The following is a 17900-nucleotide window of genomic DNA, read 5'->3' on the forward strand; positions in this document are numbered from 1 at the left end:
TAAGTATGAAGTAATCAGGTTGAGTAAGTTCCTAGTTTGCCAAGAGTTCTCATCTTGCATGAGTGAGTACTGAATTTTGTCAACTTTTTTCTACCTCTACTGAGGTAATTACATGATTTTTGTCTAATATGGTGAAAATAATGGATTTTCAAATGAATTTCTGAACTTACTCCAAGTTACTCACAGATACTATATTTTACTGAATGTTTTATGTGTTTAAACTTTGTAAAAGATTTTTGTATCTGTGATCATATGAGAGATACATGTAGGTTTCTTTTCCTGCAATGTCTTTATCTGATTTTGGTATTAGAATAATGCTGGCAAAAGAGAATTAATTGGGAAGTGTTCCCTCTTCCTTTATTTTCTGAAAGAGTACATAAAGAACTGGTACTATCTGTTCTTAAACTGTTTAGTACAGTTCACTCATTTGCATAGACAAAGTAATGTTGGAGTTGAAAGGCCTGAATAACAAAACCAAAAGTCAGGTGCTTAAGGATCTCTTCTGTACAATGTCAGGAACCTCTGTCCCTAGTTCTTCAGGCACTCTATCAGATCTAGTCCCTTAAATCTATTTCTTACTTCCACTGTATAATCGTAAGGGATTTGATTTAGGTCATATCTGAATGGTCCAGTGGTTTTCCCTACTTTCTTCAATTTAAGCCTGAATTTGGCAATAAGGAGTTCATGATCTGAACCACAGTCAGTTCCCGGTCTTGTTTTTGCTGACTGTATAGAGCTTCTTCATCTTTGGCTGCAAAGAATATATTCAATCTGATTTTGGTATTGTGATGTCCATGTGTAGAGTCTTCTCTTGTGTTGTTGGAAGATGGTAGTTGCTATGACCAGTGTGATCTCTTGGCAAAACCCTGTTAGCCTTTGCCCTGCTTCATTCTGTACTCTCAGGCCAAATTTGCCTGTTACTCTGGGTATCTCTTGACTTCCTACTTTTTCATTCCAGTCCCCTGTGATGAAAAGCACATCTGTTTTTGCTGTTAGTTCTAGAAGGTCTTGTAGGTCTTCATAGCTTCTTCAGCTTCTTCAGCATTAGTGGTTGGGGCACAGACTTGGATTACTGTGATACTGAATGTTTCGCCTTGGAAATGAACAGAGATCATTCTGTCATTTTTGAGATTGCATCCAAGTAATGCATTTTGGACTCTTTGGTTGACTGTGACAGCTACTCCATTTCTTCTAAGGGATTCTTGCTCACAGTAATAGATATAATGGTCATCTGAATTAAATTCATCCGTTCCAGTCCATTTTAGTTCAGTTCAGTTCAGTTCAGTCGTTCAGTCGTGTCCGACTCTTTGCGACCCCATGAATCGCAGCACGCCAGGCCTCCCTGCCAATCACCAACTCCTGGAGTTTACTCAAACTCATATCCATCAAGTCAGTGATGCCATCCAGCCATCTCATCCTCTGTCATCCCCTTCTCCTCCTGCCCCCAACCCCTCCCAGCATCAGGGTCTTTCCCAATGAGTCAACTCTTCACATGAGGTGGCCAAAGTATTGGAGTTTCAGCTTCAGCATCAGTCCTTCCAGTGAACACCCAGGACTTGTCTCCTTTAGGATGGACTGGTTGGATCTCCTTGCAGTCCAAGGGACTCTCAAGAGTCTTCTCCAACACCATAGTTCAAAAGCATCAATTCTTCGGCACTCAGCTTTCTTAATAGTCCAATTCTCACATCCATAAATGGCCACTGGAAAAACCATAGCCTTGACTAGACGGACCTTTGTTGGCAATGTAATGTCTCTGCTTTTTAATATGCTATCTAGGTTGGTCATAACTTGTTCACTGATTTCTAAAATGTCGATGTTCACTCTTCCCATCTCCTGTTTGATCACTTCCAATTTACCTTGATTCATGGATCTAACATTCCAGGTTCCTATGCAATATTGTTTTTTACGGCATTGTAATTTACTTCCATCACTAGTCACATCCACATCACTTTGACTCCATCTGTTCATTCCTCCTGGAGTTATTTCTCCACTCTTCTCTGGTAGCATATTGGGTACCTACCAACCTGGGAAGTTCATCTTTCAGTGTCCTTTCTTTGCCTTTTCATACTGTTCATGGGGTTCTCAAGGCAAGAATACTGAAGTGGTTTGTCATTATACAGGAGGCAGTGATCAAGATTATTCCCAAGAAAAAGAAATGCAAAAAGGCAGAATGGTTGTCTGAGGAGGCCTTACAAATAGCTGTGAAAAGAAGAGAAGCAAAAGGCACAGGAGAAAAGTAAAGATACATATTTGAATGCAGAGTTCCAAAGAATAGCAAGGAGAGATAAGAAAGCCTTCCTTAGTGATCAGTGCAAAGAAATAGAGGAAAACAACAGAATGGGAAAGACTAGAGATCTCTTAAAGAAAATTAGAGATACCAAGGGAACATTTCATGCAAAGATGGGTACAATAAAGGACAGAAATTATATGGACCTAACAGAAGCAATTAAGACGAGGTGGCAAGAATACATAAAAGAACTATACAAAAAGATCTTAATGACCCAGATAACCATGATGGTGTGATCACTCACCTAGAGCCAGACATCCTGGACTGCGAAGTCAAATGAGCCTTAGGAAGCATCACTATGAACAAAGCTAGTGGAGGTGACGGAATTCAAGCTGAGCTATTTCAAATCCTAAAAGATGAAGCTGTCAAAGTGCTGCACTCAATATGCCAGCAAATGTGGAAAACTCAGCAGTGGCCACAGGACTGGAAAAGGTCAGTTTTCATTCCAATCCCAAAGAAAGGCAACACCAAAGAATATTAAAACTACAGCAAAATTGCTCTCATCTCACATGCTAGTAAAGTAATGCTCAAAATTCTCCAAGCGAAGCTTCAACAGTACTTGAACCAAGAACTTCCAGAAGTTCAAGCTGGATTTAGAAAAGGCAGAGGAACCAGAGATCAAATTGCTAGCATCCATTGGATCATCGAAAAAGCAAGAGAGTTCCAGAAAGACATCTGCTTTATTGACTAAGCCAAAGCCTTTGACTGTGTGGATCACAACAAACTGGAAAATTCTTAGAAAGGTGGGAATACCAGACCACTTTACCTGCCTCCTGAGAAATCTGTATGCAGATCAAGAAGCAACAGTTAGAACCAGACGTGGAACAACAGACTGGTTCCAAATTGGGAAATAGTACGTCAAGGCTGTATACTGTCACCCTGCTTGTTTAACTTATATGCAGAATACAACATGTGAAATGCTAGGCTGGATAAAGCAAAAGCTGGAATCAAGATTGCCAGGAGAAATATCAATAACCTAAGATATGCAGATGACAGCACCGTTATGGCAGAAAGTAAAGAAGAGCTAAAAAGCCTCTTGATGAAAGTGAAGGAAGAGAGGGAAAAAGTTGGCTTAAAGCTCAACATTCAGAAAACTAGGATCACAGCACCCGGTCCCACCACTTTATGGCAAATAGATGGGGAAACAATGGAAATAGTGACAGACTTTGTTTGGGGAGGCTGCAAAATCACTGCAGATGGTGACTGCAGCCATGAAAGACACTTGCTCCTTGGAAGAAAAGCTATGACCAACCTAGACAGCATATTAAAAAGCAGAGACATTACTTTGCTGACAAAAATCCATCTAGTCAGAGCTATGGTTTTTCCAGTAGTCATGTATGGATGTGAGAGTTGGACCATAAAGAAAGCTGAGTACCCCCGGGTGGATGTCAGGGGTGGGTGGTTATGTGGTGACCTGTGCTTCCACCTCCTTACATTTACACTGAGGTATACATCTCGTAGAGTAGGCACACCATCTGTATGCTACGAGTGTAAGATGCTGTTGAAAGAAAGGCATGAGTATACCATGTTCATGGATCAGAAAACAGTTATCAGTCGGAGGTGAATTCTCCCTCAGATTACCTATGAATTCTGCACAGTCTCAACCAGAATTCCAGCAGAGTTTTTGTAGATGTTGACAAGCTGATTCTAAAATTTATGTGAAAAGGCAAAGGAAGTAGAATAGCCAAACCATTTTTTGAAAAGAAGAAAGTTAGAGGATTCACAGTACCTGATTTAAAACTTACTCTGTAGTCGTAGTAATCGAAACGGTGATTTCAGCAGCTGACACAGATCGGTGGAAGAGAAGAGAGTCTAGAAATAGTCCACATGTACGTGTCAGCTGATGCTTAACAGAAGTACAAAAGCAATTCAGTGAAGAAAGGTTGGACTTGGAACAAATGGTGCTGGAACAATTGGAAATCCCTAAGCCAGACAAAAACCAACAAATGAACCTTATACTACACTCCCTGCTGTGTTTAGAATTGATGCCAAAATGTTCACACACCCGTCTAAACCTTCATAAAACTTCCAGAAGAAAGCAAAAAAAAAAAAGAAAGAAAGAAAGCTGAGCACCAAAGAATTGATGCTTTTGAACTGTGGTGTTAGAGAACTCTTGAGAGCCCCCTGGACTGCAAGGAAATCAAACCAGTCAATCTTAAAGGAAATCAGTCCTAAATATTCATTGGAAGGACTGATGCTGAAGCTGAAACTCCAGTACTTTGGCCACTCATTGGAAAAGACCCTGATGCTGGGAAAGTTGAAGGCAAGAGGAGAAGGGGATGACAGAGGATGAGGTGGTTGGATGGCATCACCGACTTCATGGACATGAGTTTGAGCAATCTCCAGGAGTTGGTAATGGACAGGGAAGCCTGGCATGCTGCAGTCCATGGGGTCGCAAAGAGTCAGACATGACTAAGCCACTGAACTGAACTAAGGATCTGTAAGATTTAGAAGTTTCTTTTTCTCTTAAAATTCCAGTAGTATACATCTGGGCCTTTATTCTATTTATTGTAGAAACCAGATATATCCAAAATAACTATGAGGATTTGCTGGGGGCTTACGTTTCTACTAACTATCTCACAATCTAGGGTTTTTGGTGAAATCTCTATGTCTGTTCTGTCTGTCCTCAGATTTCGGACCTCTTTCCACATCAGCATCTAGTGTGGACTTCACCCCATAGTTTCCTTTCCCACAGTACCACTGATACAAGGCTTCTGGGTATGGTTTGGGATGACCGTAGGCATTTATAGACTAGCTTACAGTTTTAAACTTAATATGAGATAGAAATGGCTCACTAAATTCATTTCCAACATGCTTATATCTCTCCTTTAATTCATTCTATAGCTATGATGCTGAAACATATTTCAGGTTCTTCATTTTTTTCCAACTGTTATTAGACAAGAGTTCCTGGTTGGGCTCAGCCTTTAACCAAAATAATGTTATTTTAGTTTAGAATGATTCTTCAAACACAGCACTGAACACAAGCCATTTTTCAGTAAATTAACATTTAGACTTTTCAAAAGATTGTTTGGCTAAAATCAAAACTCTGGAGACATTCCAGAATAGGAGAAAAAACAAAAAATATATATATACACACATGCCTTGAAACATGGTGAATTCAATTACAGCTTTATTTTTTCAAACTTCATATTTGCAGATTGTTTATTAGATGTACAATATTTTTGGAGTATCTTTTAGTTTTTAATATTCAATATATTTTATTTTATTATTTTTTAAAATTTTTTTTTATTTTTCAGTGGGTTTTGTCATACATTGATATGAATCAGCCATAGAGTTACACGTATTCCCCATCCCGATCCCCCCTCCCACCTCCCTCTCCACCCGATTCCTCTGGGTCTTCACAGTGCACCAGGCCCGAGCACTTGACTCATGCATCCCACCTGGGCTGGTGATCTGTTTCACCATAGATAATATACATGCTGTTCTTTTTTTTTTTTTTTTTTTTTTTATTAGTTGGAGGCCAATCACTTCACAACATTTCAGTGGGTTTTGTCATACATTGACATGAATCAGCCATATAGTTATATACATGCTGTTCTTTCGAAACATCCCACCCTCACCTTCTCCCACAGAGTTCAAAAGTCTGTTCTGTACTTCTGTGTCTCTTTTCCTGTTTTGCATATAGGGTTATAAGATGGATGAAACTGGAGCCCATTATACAGAGTGAAGTAAGCCAGAAAGATAAAGAACATTACAGCATACTAACACATATATATGGAATTTAGAAAGATGGTAATAATATTCAGTATATTTTAAAATGATAATTATTATTCAGGAAATAATTCAGCAAAAAGCAATCATTCTCATAGCAAATTTAAGGAACAGGAAATGCTGGTTTATGAACAATATTATCCTTTATTCATCATGTCATTGTTTATCCCAGCATTTGTCAACTAATTTTATCTCAAATCTATCAACCTTTGTACGAATCAGACCTAAAGAAGAAACTGTACTTCTGTACTAAAGAACAGAAGGATCGTAAGGTGAGAGGACCCAAGATGTGAGCCTTTCAGAGGTCACTATCACCCTGTGACTGTGGGTGAGATAAATCCTTTGTTGCTCTTGATGGCTATTTGAAGTGCTTCCTTCATTTTTTCCATTGTAGAATATTTAGGGAGTTCCAGAATATTATGACATGTCAGTGATCTTGGGAAATCTCTTTCACTGGAAGTCTCAGGACAGCGAAACCAGATTCCTGTTTTCTGTATGCCTTTTACATGTAGTCTATCATTTCCTGTAAGAAAAACTAAAAAGAAATAAACTTCAGTTAAGATAGTTCACAGAAAGAACAAAACTTAAAATGAAAAGGAAGAAATTAATCACTTCATTCAAAAATATTTATCGGCTCCCCTTGTGCAAAGAGCACTACGTGGGACCACTTGGGGTGAAGAAAAATCATGACATTTGGTCTTTGTCTTTGGTGGGTTCACGATCTAGTTGGGGGGAAATTACATATCTGAAAGATAACAGCAAGATACAAGGAGTTTAGCTCAGCTAGGAAGTATGATGTGAAGAGATAATGAAGGCACTGAGCCTCAAGGCAGGGAGAGAGGTGCCAGGTTAGGGTGACAGGGAAGCTTCCAGTAGAAAAAAAAAACCAGAGTAGAAGATGTATGTGAACTCACTGAATGTACAGCCAACAGAATCCCTGGACTGAAGCAAAAGTTTCCCTTTAAGAAAGAAGATTGGAAAGGTAGTTTGGGCTTGTGGAGAAGTAGTTAAGTTTGTGGAAAAGTTGTCCTCAAACATCCTCAGTAGCAACAAAAATAGCAAGAAAGATGTGTACACATCTCAAAAAGAACTAAGAAATGGGATGAAAGATAAGAGAATAAGGCACTAAGTCTGTCCTATGGAAACCTAGGGTTCCCACCAAGAGAGGTTCTTATGTCTTAGTGGTCTTGAACATGGGCTTTGAATTAGCCTGCTGGGTTCAAATTATCATTCTGACACTAACCAACTGTCAGAACACAGGCAAGCTACTAAATGCTGCAAGCCTCTTTTTCCTCATATCTGAAGTGGGGAAAAATAAAAGTACCAGCTTCATAGGCTGCTATTAGGATAAAGGGAAGTAATAGTTATAAAATGATCAGGACAGTGCCTGGTATAGAGTAAGCACACAATATAAATGTTGTTATTATTATCATCATCAGTGGTCACTGGTACTATTAATTATTAATAGTATTTGAGACAGTTTACATTGCCCTAATTCCATAGGACTTTAGATAATTAAATAAAGGTAGAAATGTGAGATAAAAGGCTCAATTAGGAGCCAACTAAAGTGAAGAAATAAGATACAAACTGGGTCAGTGTAGACAAGGTAGTAAAATAACATCTTTATTACTATCGTTTTTTAAAAATGGAAAACAGGCTTAAGTACGATAAAGAACACTGGTCTAGAAGGTCGGGGACCTGCATTCTAACCCTTGCTTTTCCATTAACATTTGTGATACACTATTAATGACTTTATCTCAAATAAGATATTTTAAAAGATATGTAATTATAGATTGATCTATTTCTGCAATACTTACAGAGGAATTTTCTCTTTTCATCCAAAGTTAAATTATGGAAAGCTTTCCAAAACATCAGTATAGTAGGATGTGACTCATGGTATCCTTGCTCATAAACAGAATTCTTGAAAAAAAAAAAAAAAAGGAGAAATTTGGTTTTGGTTTTTAGGGGTAATTTTTCTTTGGAAGAATTGGGGGCACTTTAGTTATTACCTACCTTTTCAAATTGTTTCCAGTCATAGTCAGTATTTCCAATTATTGCTCTCATTAGTTCTTCAGGCTTGAAAAGTTTAAGTATCTCTTTGTCAAAAAGTTTATAAAATCCTCTCTGAAATTCCTCATAAACTGCCTTTACAGAGGTGTTGAAAACATAATCAACACACTTAGAAACATAGTCTTTCCTGAAGGAAGCAAAAAAAAGGCCAATAATATACTTAACCAGTGACTAAACTATTCTCTACTTTGCCTTTTCACCATTTCCATTAAGAAAGAAAAGTAAGTTACATCTGCACAGCACCCAACGCTATATGACACAGGGCTGCGAAAACATCTAGTCAGTTAGAAGAAGAAAACGGAGAATGTGCAGAAGGAAGAAGGCTTTGTTTTGCTCCCATTGCCCCAGCTACATTCAGGACGATATTTTAAAAACACCAATCTGAATATGTCATTCTCCTGCTTAAAATCTTTAAAGGACTTCTCACTGCCTTTAAGGTAATTTCAAACCTCTTTAGCAGGATTAGAAAAGTCTCCATGGGTGAAGGGGGTAAAAAACAATGGCCTCCACGATGTGACCCTTGCCTGTCTCAGCAGCCTCTTCCCAGTGCCGTTTGAACCTCCGGCCACGCTGACCTTCAGTTCACTGGCCTCACTGTCTCCCGTACAGTTTAGGCCACAGCAGGCAGGGCTTCCTTTTCACCTGGCAACTTCCGTCACTCATCAGAATTCCAAATGAACATGACTTTCTCAGGGTTGGTCCTCTGTTCCTCTCTCTCTCCCCTCTCACAACACATCACTGTGTGTAAATTATGTCTGCAGAGATTCTCTTCTCCAATTTGTGGTGAATTTCCTGAGAGCAGGTGTGCTACTGGAGATATTTCCACCAGATATCACCTTAAAACATGCTAATCTCCTACCCTTTGAGCATCCTTCAAGGACCATCATGTCTGAATCAACCTCCTCTGTCCTCCCCTATAACCAGTGGTGTGCTGGTAAATGTTCTACAACCAACTTTGTTAAAAGGAGAGGGGAAAAGATGGAACCCTCATTTGCAGCATTTGCCAATTTCTGTGGTTTACCTGTCACCCTCTAGTTTCTTAACTGATTTTCATTTTCTTCAGAGTGTTCATCCTTATCTGACTTTCTATTACATAATAATTTATTGACTTTCTACTCCACTGTAATTTCTGCTCCAGATTTTGCATCTTTTTTTACTGCCATATCTCTGACACCTCGAATAGGGTCTAGTATAGAGTAGGGGCTCAAAAAATAATTGTTAAATGAACAGTGAAAAGTGCTACAAAGGAAATATTTAATCTTGACTCCTTTCGTCCCTTCTTTTCCCTGTAACCTTTTATCTTTTGAAAAATATCAGAAGCTAAAATCATCATCTGGAAAGACTAGGTAGCTCAGATGGTAAAGAATCTGCCTGAAATGCAGGAGACCTGGGTTCAATCCCTGGGTTGGGAAGATCACCTGGAGGAAGGTGTGGCAACCCACTCCAGTATTCTTGCCTGGAGTGTCCCCCTGGACAGAGGAGCCTGGTGGGCTACAGTTCATGGGGTCACAAAGAGTTGGACACAACTGAACGACTGAGCACAGCAAAAGACAAAATATGTTTATAAAGCATAGTGATATAGACATTTTATGTGTATTCAAAACAGATGTGCGAGGTCTCAAAACTTACTTGTTGCTTTGGTCTACAGATACAGAAATCCCATTTGGAATTAAATCAACATCATTTTTGTCCCAGTGTATCTGTAACCAAAATATATTCAGATACCAAACATGAAAGAAAGTCTGAATAATCAACCACAAGACCATTATTGCTAGTACATTCTTCCCTATAAAACTTTAAATAACTAGGTGTTAAATAATTATTTATATAGTTCAATCATCTAAATATATATATAAATAAAAACATACCCTAGTATATGCTATATATTGCTTTATGCATATATCATTCCATTTAATTTTTTACAGTGTTCACATTGATTGAATAATTGCTATCTTTTCCTTTGAGAGTATATAGACATAAGGCATCAAATGAGGAGCAAGTGGGGGAAAAGACTTACAGTACAGAAGTATAATACCCTTCAAAAAACACATCCAATATATAAGATACTATAATAAAAGATATTTTTTAAAAACATTAAATCTAAACTATAATCTGATTTTCATTAGTACTCACAGAAAAATGTATGCCAAGTTCTTCTTTAATGTCATTATCATCATCATTTAGAACTTCTTGCAAACACCTAATGAAAATTTTGGTTTAAAATATATATATTATTCTTGCACAACTTCAAAAGAAATAAATGGTCAATGGAAAAAATGTGAACAATATAAAAATTTATAAAGTGTATTAAAAGTCATGTAAATTTCTTCTTTTCCACCTTCCCATTCCCTCTTCCTGGAGTTAACCTTTACAAGTTTGATTGGTCAGATTACTGCCTAACATGTAGACACTGCTGAATCTTCGTGGAAATTATAAGAAAGGAGCCCCTTCCCCTAGACCAGCCCTTCCCCTGAACTAGGCCTTATTTTGTTTCCCAGGGGACATTTGGCAAAATCTGGAGACATCTTTGGTTGTCACAATTAAAGGGAGTGTTATGATTAAAGGGGATTCTTTGGACTGCAAGGAGATCCAACCAGTCCATCCTAAAGGAAATCAGTCCTGAACATTCATTGGAAAGACTGATGCTGAAGCTGAAACTCCAATACTTTGGCCATCTGACGCAAAGAACTGACTCATTGGAAAAGATCCTGATGCTGGGAAAGATTGAAGGCATGAAGAGAAGGGGATGACAGAGGATGAGCTGGTTGGATGGCATTATCAACTCGATGGACATGAGTTTGAGCAAGCTTCCCTGATAGTTCAGTTGGTAAAGAATCTGCCTGCAGTGCAGGAGATTCCTGGGCCAGGAAGATCTGCTGGAGAAGGGATAGGCTACCCACTCCAGTATTCTTGGGTTTCCCTTGTGGCTCACCTGGTGAAAAGAATCCACCTGCAATGCAGAAGACCTGGGTTCGATACCTGGGTTGGGAAGATCCCCTGGAGAAGGGAAAGGCTACCCACTCCAGTATTCTGGCCTGGAGAATTCCATGGACTGTAATGTCCTTGGGGTCACAAGAGTCTGACACGACTGAACTACTTTCACTTAGTATTGGCATCTAGGCAATGCTAGAGATGCTGCTAGGCATCTCTACAATGTCCAGGTCAGTCTTCCACAACAAAGAATCATCTAGCCCAAAATGTGTGTACGGCCAAGGTTGAAAAACCCTGCTCTATATTGTCAGAGTATATGGTATAAATCTTGTCAGTGTTTTCTTTCACTAACAGTACATGGGAAGAGAACCTTTTTCTTCCATCTGTTGCCAACTCTATGTTGTATGAAAAACTTTTTAACCATTGTCAATCTATAAGCAGAAAAATTATATCTCATTTTCATCTGCATTTTATTGATTACTACTAAGGTTGAGCATATTGCTTGAGTTTATATGTATACATATAGTTATATCTATATTATACAAGGATATTAATCCATTGTCGATCATGTGTTGCCAGTGTTTTTTTTAGAGAATATAGTTGGCCTTTTAACCTAGAACAAGTATTTTTCAATCCTTAAAAAATAAAGTTCATGGGCTTCCCTGCTGGCTCAGTGGTAAAGAATCTGCCTACAAATGCAGGAGACACAGGTTCGATTTCTGATCCGGGAAGATCCCACATGCTGCAGAGCAAATATGCCCGTGCACCACAACTATTGAGCCTGTGCTCTAGGGCCTGGGAGCCGCAACTACTGACCCATGTGCCGCCGCTACTGAAGCCTGCATGCCCTAGAGCCCGTGCTCTGCAACAAGAGAAACCACTACAATGAGAAGCTCGAGTACCACACTAGAGTAGCCCCCCACTCGCTGCATCTAGAGAAAGCCTGCCCAGCAGTGAAGACCTAGCATAGCCAAAAAATAAATAAATAAATAAAAATTAAAAACCAAAGTTTGTGACATGCTGATTTATTGAAATAAGTGAACTATGATTAAATAGGATTTATTTAAAATCAATATAGCAGGCATGATTCTCATTACGAATATCATGTACTATCCAAAGCAACTATGTCCATCTGGATAAATTCAAGAGACTAGACCACAGCTCTGTTTATTGTGCCATTGCTAATTAGAGGAGCATTTGGCTTTTTTCCACTTCTGAAGGTTTACTTGATTATAAGTCATGCTAAAGTTCAAACTCATCTAAAGAGCATGCACATTTACTGAAACTGAAGACCTTATCTGTATGTCTCTGTGTGTATCTGCGTGTCTGCGGGTAACATTATTTGTGTCTAAACAACTGAGACTGACTAGATACACAGTCCTAAAAAAAAATTATATTTACTTACTTTCCAAAAGAAGGACTGAGTTCTTTTAAATCTTCCAATGATGGCTCCTGGTCCAGAAGTTTCTTAAACAGAGCCAGTGGGAAAGGGAGGTAGACAACATTAAGATTATATAAGGAGAGTCCACACAGCATGCCAAAGAGGAAATACGTCTTCTTCTCAAATTTAGGCTAGAGAAGAAAAAAAAATCCTTTATGTATTATATATCATCAATAATCCAAACAGATAATTAGATTAGTAAAAAAAAGTTTGGTTCTTTTTTCTAAGAGTCAGAAATTAGAAACAAAATGAGCTTCAGGAAAGTAAAAATTTGAGGTTCTTATATAGGTCATAATACAATATAAAATTCTTCTGTAAGTTAAAATACAAATTTTAACAGTCCAGAATATTAAAAAATGAACTTGCTTTTTGTTACTGATAGCATATCTGGAATATGAAAAAAATGCTCAGTGAACCTTAAAAATGAAGGTTTTCACTATTGAATTTTACAGTCTTTGTCTTCAAATTCATGTAGAATAATGACACCAGGAAGGAAGGGTGTTCTTTATCTATGCCTGCAGAGGGCATCAGTCATGCCAGGGTTGTGTCAGAGGAGTGCTCGTCCATTCAGCAATGCAACCCTCAACCCAGGTGTGCTTACAGGGACGTGCATATGGGTCAGGGAAGGTGACTGATGCTGTTGACCATGAAGGTCTGTGGAAGTAAGGAGTCCTGATAAAATTGGCTTCACTCTCCTCTGCACTGTGTGGTCCTGGATGAAATAAACACTGGCCACATATGGCCAGGCCGTCACTGCAGCCCAACCAACAGGTCACTATTCCAAGACTTCAATTCCAGTGCCAGCTTTACTGTTAGCTGATCACTGACTTTAGACCACCCATATAGTAATCTGTGCTTCAATCTACTTGCTCTATTTACTTCCTAATGTAATTGCCTAGGGGAAATGTTAAAAATGCATTTTAATTTTGAAAATGAGTTAAAGGTTCAATACAAGTACTCTCCAAAGGTGACCTCTTCTAATCTAATCAATCAGTCTTACTTCCTGTTTTTGTAAGGTGTCCCCTGATTCTAGTGGCTTTTGTCTCTTTGTTTTCTATCCAGCAGTATAGTATTCAGTAATGCTTAAGGGTAAGCACTGGGGGCTTTGGGATCAGAGTCTTAAATTTATATCCTCACTTGATCACTTGCAAGTTGAATATCCATTCAGTTCAGTTCAGTTCAGTTGCTCAGTCATGTCCGACTCTTTGTGACCCCATGGACTGCAGCATGTCAAGACACCCTGTCCATCATTAACTCCCAGAGTTCACTCAAACTCATGTCCATTGAGTTGGGAATGCCATCCAACCATCTCATCCTCTCTTCCTGCCCTCAATCTTTCCCAGCATCAGGGTCTTTTCCAAAGAGTCAGCTCTTCGCATCAAGTGGCCAAAGTATTGGAGTTTCAGCTTCAACATCAGTCCTTCCAATAAACACCCAGGACTGACCTCCTTTACCATAGACTGGTTGGATCTCCTTGCAGTCCAAGGGACTCTCAAGAGTCTTCTCCAGCACCACAGTTCAAAAGCATCAATTCTTTGGCTTTCTTTATAGTACAACTCTCACATCCATATATGACCACTGAAAAAACCATAGCCTTGACTAGATGGACCTTTGTTGGCAAAGTAAAGTCTCTGCTTTTTAATATATTGTCTAGATTGGCCATAACTTTCTTTCCAAGGAGTAAGCGTCTTTTAATTTTAAGGCTGCAATCACCATCTGCAGTGATTTTGGAACCCCCAAAAATAAAGTCAGCCACAGTTTCCATTGCTTCCCCATCTATTTGTCATGAAGTGATGGGACCAGATGCCATGATCTTAGTTTTCTGAATGTTGAGATTTAAGCCAACTTTTTTTACTCTCCTCTTTCACTTTCATCAAGAGACTCTTTAGTTCTTCTTCACTTTCTGCCATAAGGTGGCATCTGCATATCTGAGGTTATTGCTATTTCTCCTGGCAATTTTGACTCCAGCTTGTGCTTCATCCAGCCCAGCATTTCTCATGATGTACTCTGCATATAAGTTAAATAAGCAGAGTGACAGTATACAGCCTTGACATACTCCTTTCCTTATTTGGAACCAGTCTGTTATTCCATATCCAGTTCTAACTGTTGCTTCCTGACCTGCATACATGTTTCTCAAGAGGCAGGTCAGGTGGTCTGGTATTCCCATCTCTTTAAGAATTTTCCACAGTTTGTTGTGATCGACACAGTCGAGGTCTTTGGCATAGTCAATAAAGCAGAAATAGATGTTTTTCTGGAACTCACTTGCTTTTTTGATGATCCAACGCATGTTGGCAATTTGGTCTCTGGTTCCTCTGCCTTTTCTAAATCCAGCTTGAACATCTGGAAGTTTGTTGTTCACATTCTGTTGAAGTCTGGCTTGGAGAATTTTGAGCATTACTTTACTAGCATGTGAGATAAGTGCAATTGTGTGGTAGTTTGAGCATTCTTTGGCATTGCCTTTCTTTGGGATTGGAATGAAAACTGACCTTTTCCAGTCCTGTGGCCACAGCTGCGTTTTCCAAATTTGCTGGCATATTGAGTGCAGCACTTTCACAGCATCATCTTTTAGGATCTGAAATAGCTCAACTGGAATTCCATCACCTCCACTAGCTTTGTTCGTAGTGATGCTTTCTAAGGCCCATTTGACTTCACATTCCAGGATGTCTGGCTCTAGGTAAGTGATGACATCATTGTGGTTATCTGGGTCGTGAATATCTTTTTTGTATAGTTCTTCTGTGTATTCTTGCCACCTCTTCTTAATATCTTCTGCTTCTGTTACGTCCGTACCATTTCTGTCCTTTATTGTGCCTATCCTTGCATGAAATGTTCCCTTGGTATCTCTAATATTCTTGAAGAGATCGCTAGTCTTTCCCATTCTGTCATTTTCCTCTATTTCTTTGCACTGATCACTGAGGAAGGCTTTCTTATCTCTCCTTGCTAGTCTTTGGAACTCTGCATTCAAATGGGTATATTTTTCCTTTTTTCCTTTGCTTTTTGCTTCTCTTCTTTTCACAGCTATTTGTAAGGCCTACTCAGACAGCCATTTTGCTTTTTTGCATTTCTTCTTCTTGGGGATGGTCTTAATTCCTGTCTCCTGTACAATGTCACGAACCTCCATCCATAGTTCTTCAGGCACTCTATCAGATCTAATCCCTTCAATCTATTTCTCACTTCCACTGTTTAATCGTAAGGGATTTGATTGAGGTCATACCTGAATGGTCTAGTGGTTTTCCCTACTTTCTTCAATTTAAGTCTGAATTTGCCAATATGGAGTTTATGATCTGAGCCACAGTCAGCTCCCAGTCTTGTTTTTGCTGACTGTATAGAGCGTCTCCATCTTTGGCTGCAAATCAATCTGATTTCAGTGTTGACCATCTGGTGATGTCCATGTGGAGAGTCTTCTCTTGTGTTGCTGGAAGAGGGTGTTTGCTATGACCAGTGCGTTCCCTTGGCAAAACTCTATTAGCCTTTGCCCTGCTTCATTCTGTACTCCAAGGCCAAATCTGCCTGTTACTCCAGGTATCTCTTGACTTCCTACTTTTGCATTCCAGCCCCCTATAATGAAAAGGACATCTTTTTTGGGTGTTAGTTCTAGAAGGTCTTGTAGGTTTTCACAGAACCGTTCAACTTCAGCTTCTTCAGCATTACTGGTCTGAGCATAGACTTGGATTACTGCAATATTGAATGGTTTGCCTTGGAAAGGAACAGAGATCATTCTGCCATTTTTGAGATTGCATCCAAGTACTGCATTTTGGACTCTTTTGTTAACTATGATAGCTACTCCATTTCTTTTAAGGGATTCTTGCCTACAGTAGTAGATATAATGGTCATCTTATTTAAATTCACCCATCCAGTCCATTTTGGTTCGCTGATTCCTAAAATGTCGACGTTCACTCTTGCCATCTCCTGTTTGACCACTTTCAATTTGTCTTGATTCATGGACCTAACATTCCAGGTTCCTATGCAATATTGCTGTTTATAGCATTGGACTTTGCTTCGATCATCAATCACATCCACAACTGGGTGTTGTTTTTGCTTTGGCTCCATCTCTTCATTCTTTCAGGAGTTATTTCTCCACTGATCTCTAATAGCATATTGGGTACCTACCGACCTGGGGAATTCATCTTTCAGTGTCCTAATTTTTCGCCTTTTCATCCTGTTCACGGGGTTCTCAAGGCAGGAATACTGAAGTGGTTTGCCATTCCCTCCTCCAGTGGACCACATTGTGTCAGAACTCTCCACCATGACCCGTCCATCTTGGGTGGCCCTACAAGGCATGGCTCATAGTTTCATTGAGTTAGACAAGGCTATGGTCCACGTTATCAGATTGATTAATTTTCTGTGACTGTGGTTTTCAATCTGTCTGCCTTCTGATGGAGAAGGATAAGAGGCTTATGGAAGCTTCCTGATGGGAGAGACTGACTGAGGGGAAATCGGGTCTTGTTCTGATGGGTGGGGCCATGCTCAGTAAATCTTTGGTACAATTATCTGTTAATGGGTGGAGCTGTGTTCCCTCCCTGTTATTTACCTGATGCCAAACTATGGTGGAGGTAACGAATATCTGTAGACAGTTTATTTAATCTCTCTGAGCCTCAGTTTCTTCATCTGTAAAATAGGACAAACCACCTATCTCATAGAGTTGATATGAGATTTATTTTCTTCCTTTCCATTACCTACTTGCATTGCTTGGATATATTTAGTCCCTATCCTTCATCATTAACTCAGGGCTCCATTTTCTAACGATACTTTTTCTAATCACTTCAGTCCCCCTTGATTTCTTTAGGTCCTGAGAAAGAATTCCTTAAATTTGCATAGTGACCTAAAGTTTTCATGGAGCTTCACACTTTGACATACCTTTTATCTTGTATTAATCTCACAATAGCACTATAAAGCAGGCAGAATAGAAATTAGTCTTGCTAGTACTTAGGCATTTTTACAGTTGAGGAAACTGAAAACTCAGAGAGGTTAAATTAAACACCCACCATCACTCAAGACTAGATCTCTGGGCTCTGAGCTCACAAGAGTGCTTCCTTCCCTATCCTACACATTTCCCAACAACTATTACAACAGATCCTGATGCTGGGAAAGATTGAAGACAGGAAGAGAGGGGGACAACAGAGGATGAGATGGTTGGATGGCATCACTGCCTTGATGGACAGTGTTTGAGCAAGCTCCAGCAGTTGGTGATGGACAGGGAAGCCTAGCGTGCTGCAGTCCATGGGGTTGCAAAGAGTCAGAAACGACTGAGCAACTGAACTGAACTGAACTGATTACAACACAAAGTCAGCAGTACAAAATTTCAAAAAATTGCTAAAGTTTCTGGTATTTTAGTCTTATTCCTCTATCTACATATACAAAATGTTTTCAAAGGAAAGAGATTGTGTTATCCATTAATCTGAATCTTCTATAGTATTTAATACAACATGGGAACTTCAAGAA

The 17900-nt window shown here is 39.2% G+C and overlaps 1 protein-coding gene and 1 long non-coding RNA gene across 6 annotated transcripts in view; one reads left to right on the plus strand and one right to left on the minus strand.

The window, feature by feature from the left end:
• LOC136148093 (uncharacterized) overlaps window positions 1-17900 on the plus strand; it is a 38251-nt gene that overhangs the window by 3686 nt on the left and 16665 nt on the right. The window lies entirely within an intron of this gene.
• Window positions 5606-17900, minus strand: part of HERC6 (HECT and RLD domain containing E3 ubiquitin protein ligase family member 6) — a 52999-nt gene continuing 40704 nt past the window's right edge. For 4 of the 5 annotated variants that reach the window (XM_065907558.1, XM_065907559.1, XM_065907561.1 and 1 more), the window contains 6 exons: window positions 12426-12592; window positions 10223-10289; window positions 9719-9789; window positions 8033-8216; window positions 7837-7939; window positions 5606-6554 (listed from right to left, as the gene is read on the minus strand). In XM_065907558.1, coding sequence (XP_065763630.1) covers window positions 6331-6554; window positions 7837-7939; window positions 8033-8216; window positions 9719-9789; window positions 10223-10289; window positions 12426-12592 — 816 coding nt within the window. In that variant the 3' untranslated portion in view covers window positions 5606-6330. The remainder of the gene's footprint in view (window positions 6555-7836; window positions 7940-8032; window positions 8217-9718; window positions 9790-10222; window positions 10290-12425; window positions 12593-17900) is intronic. The other variant, XM_065907560.1, reaches the window with a different exon arrangement.

This window comes from Muntiacus reevesi, chromosome 16, assembly GCF_963930625.1.
Source record: "Muntiacus reevesi chromosome 16, mMunRee1.1, whole genome shotgun sequence".
NCBI classification, from domain to species: Eukaryota; Metazoa; Chordata; class Mammalia; order Artiodactyla; family Cervidae; genus Muntiacus; species Muntiacus reevesi.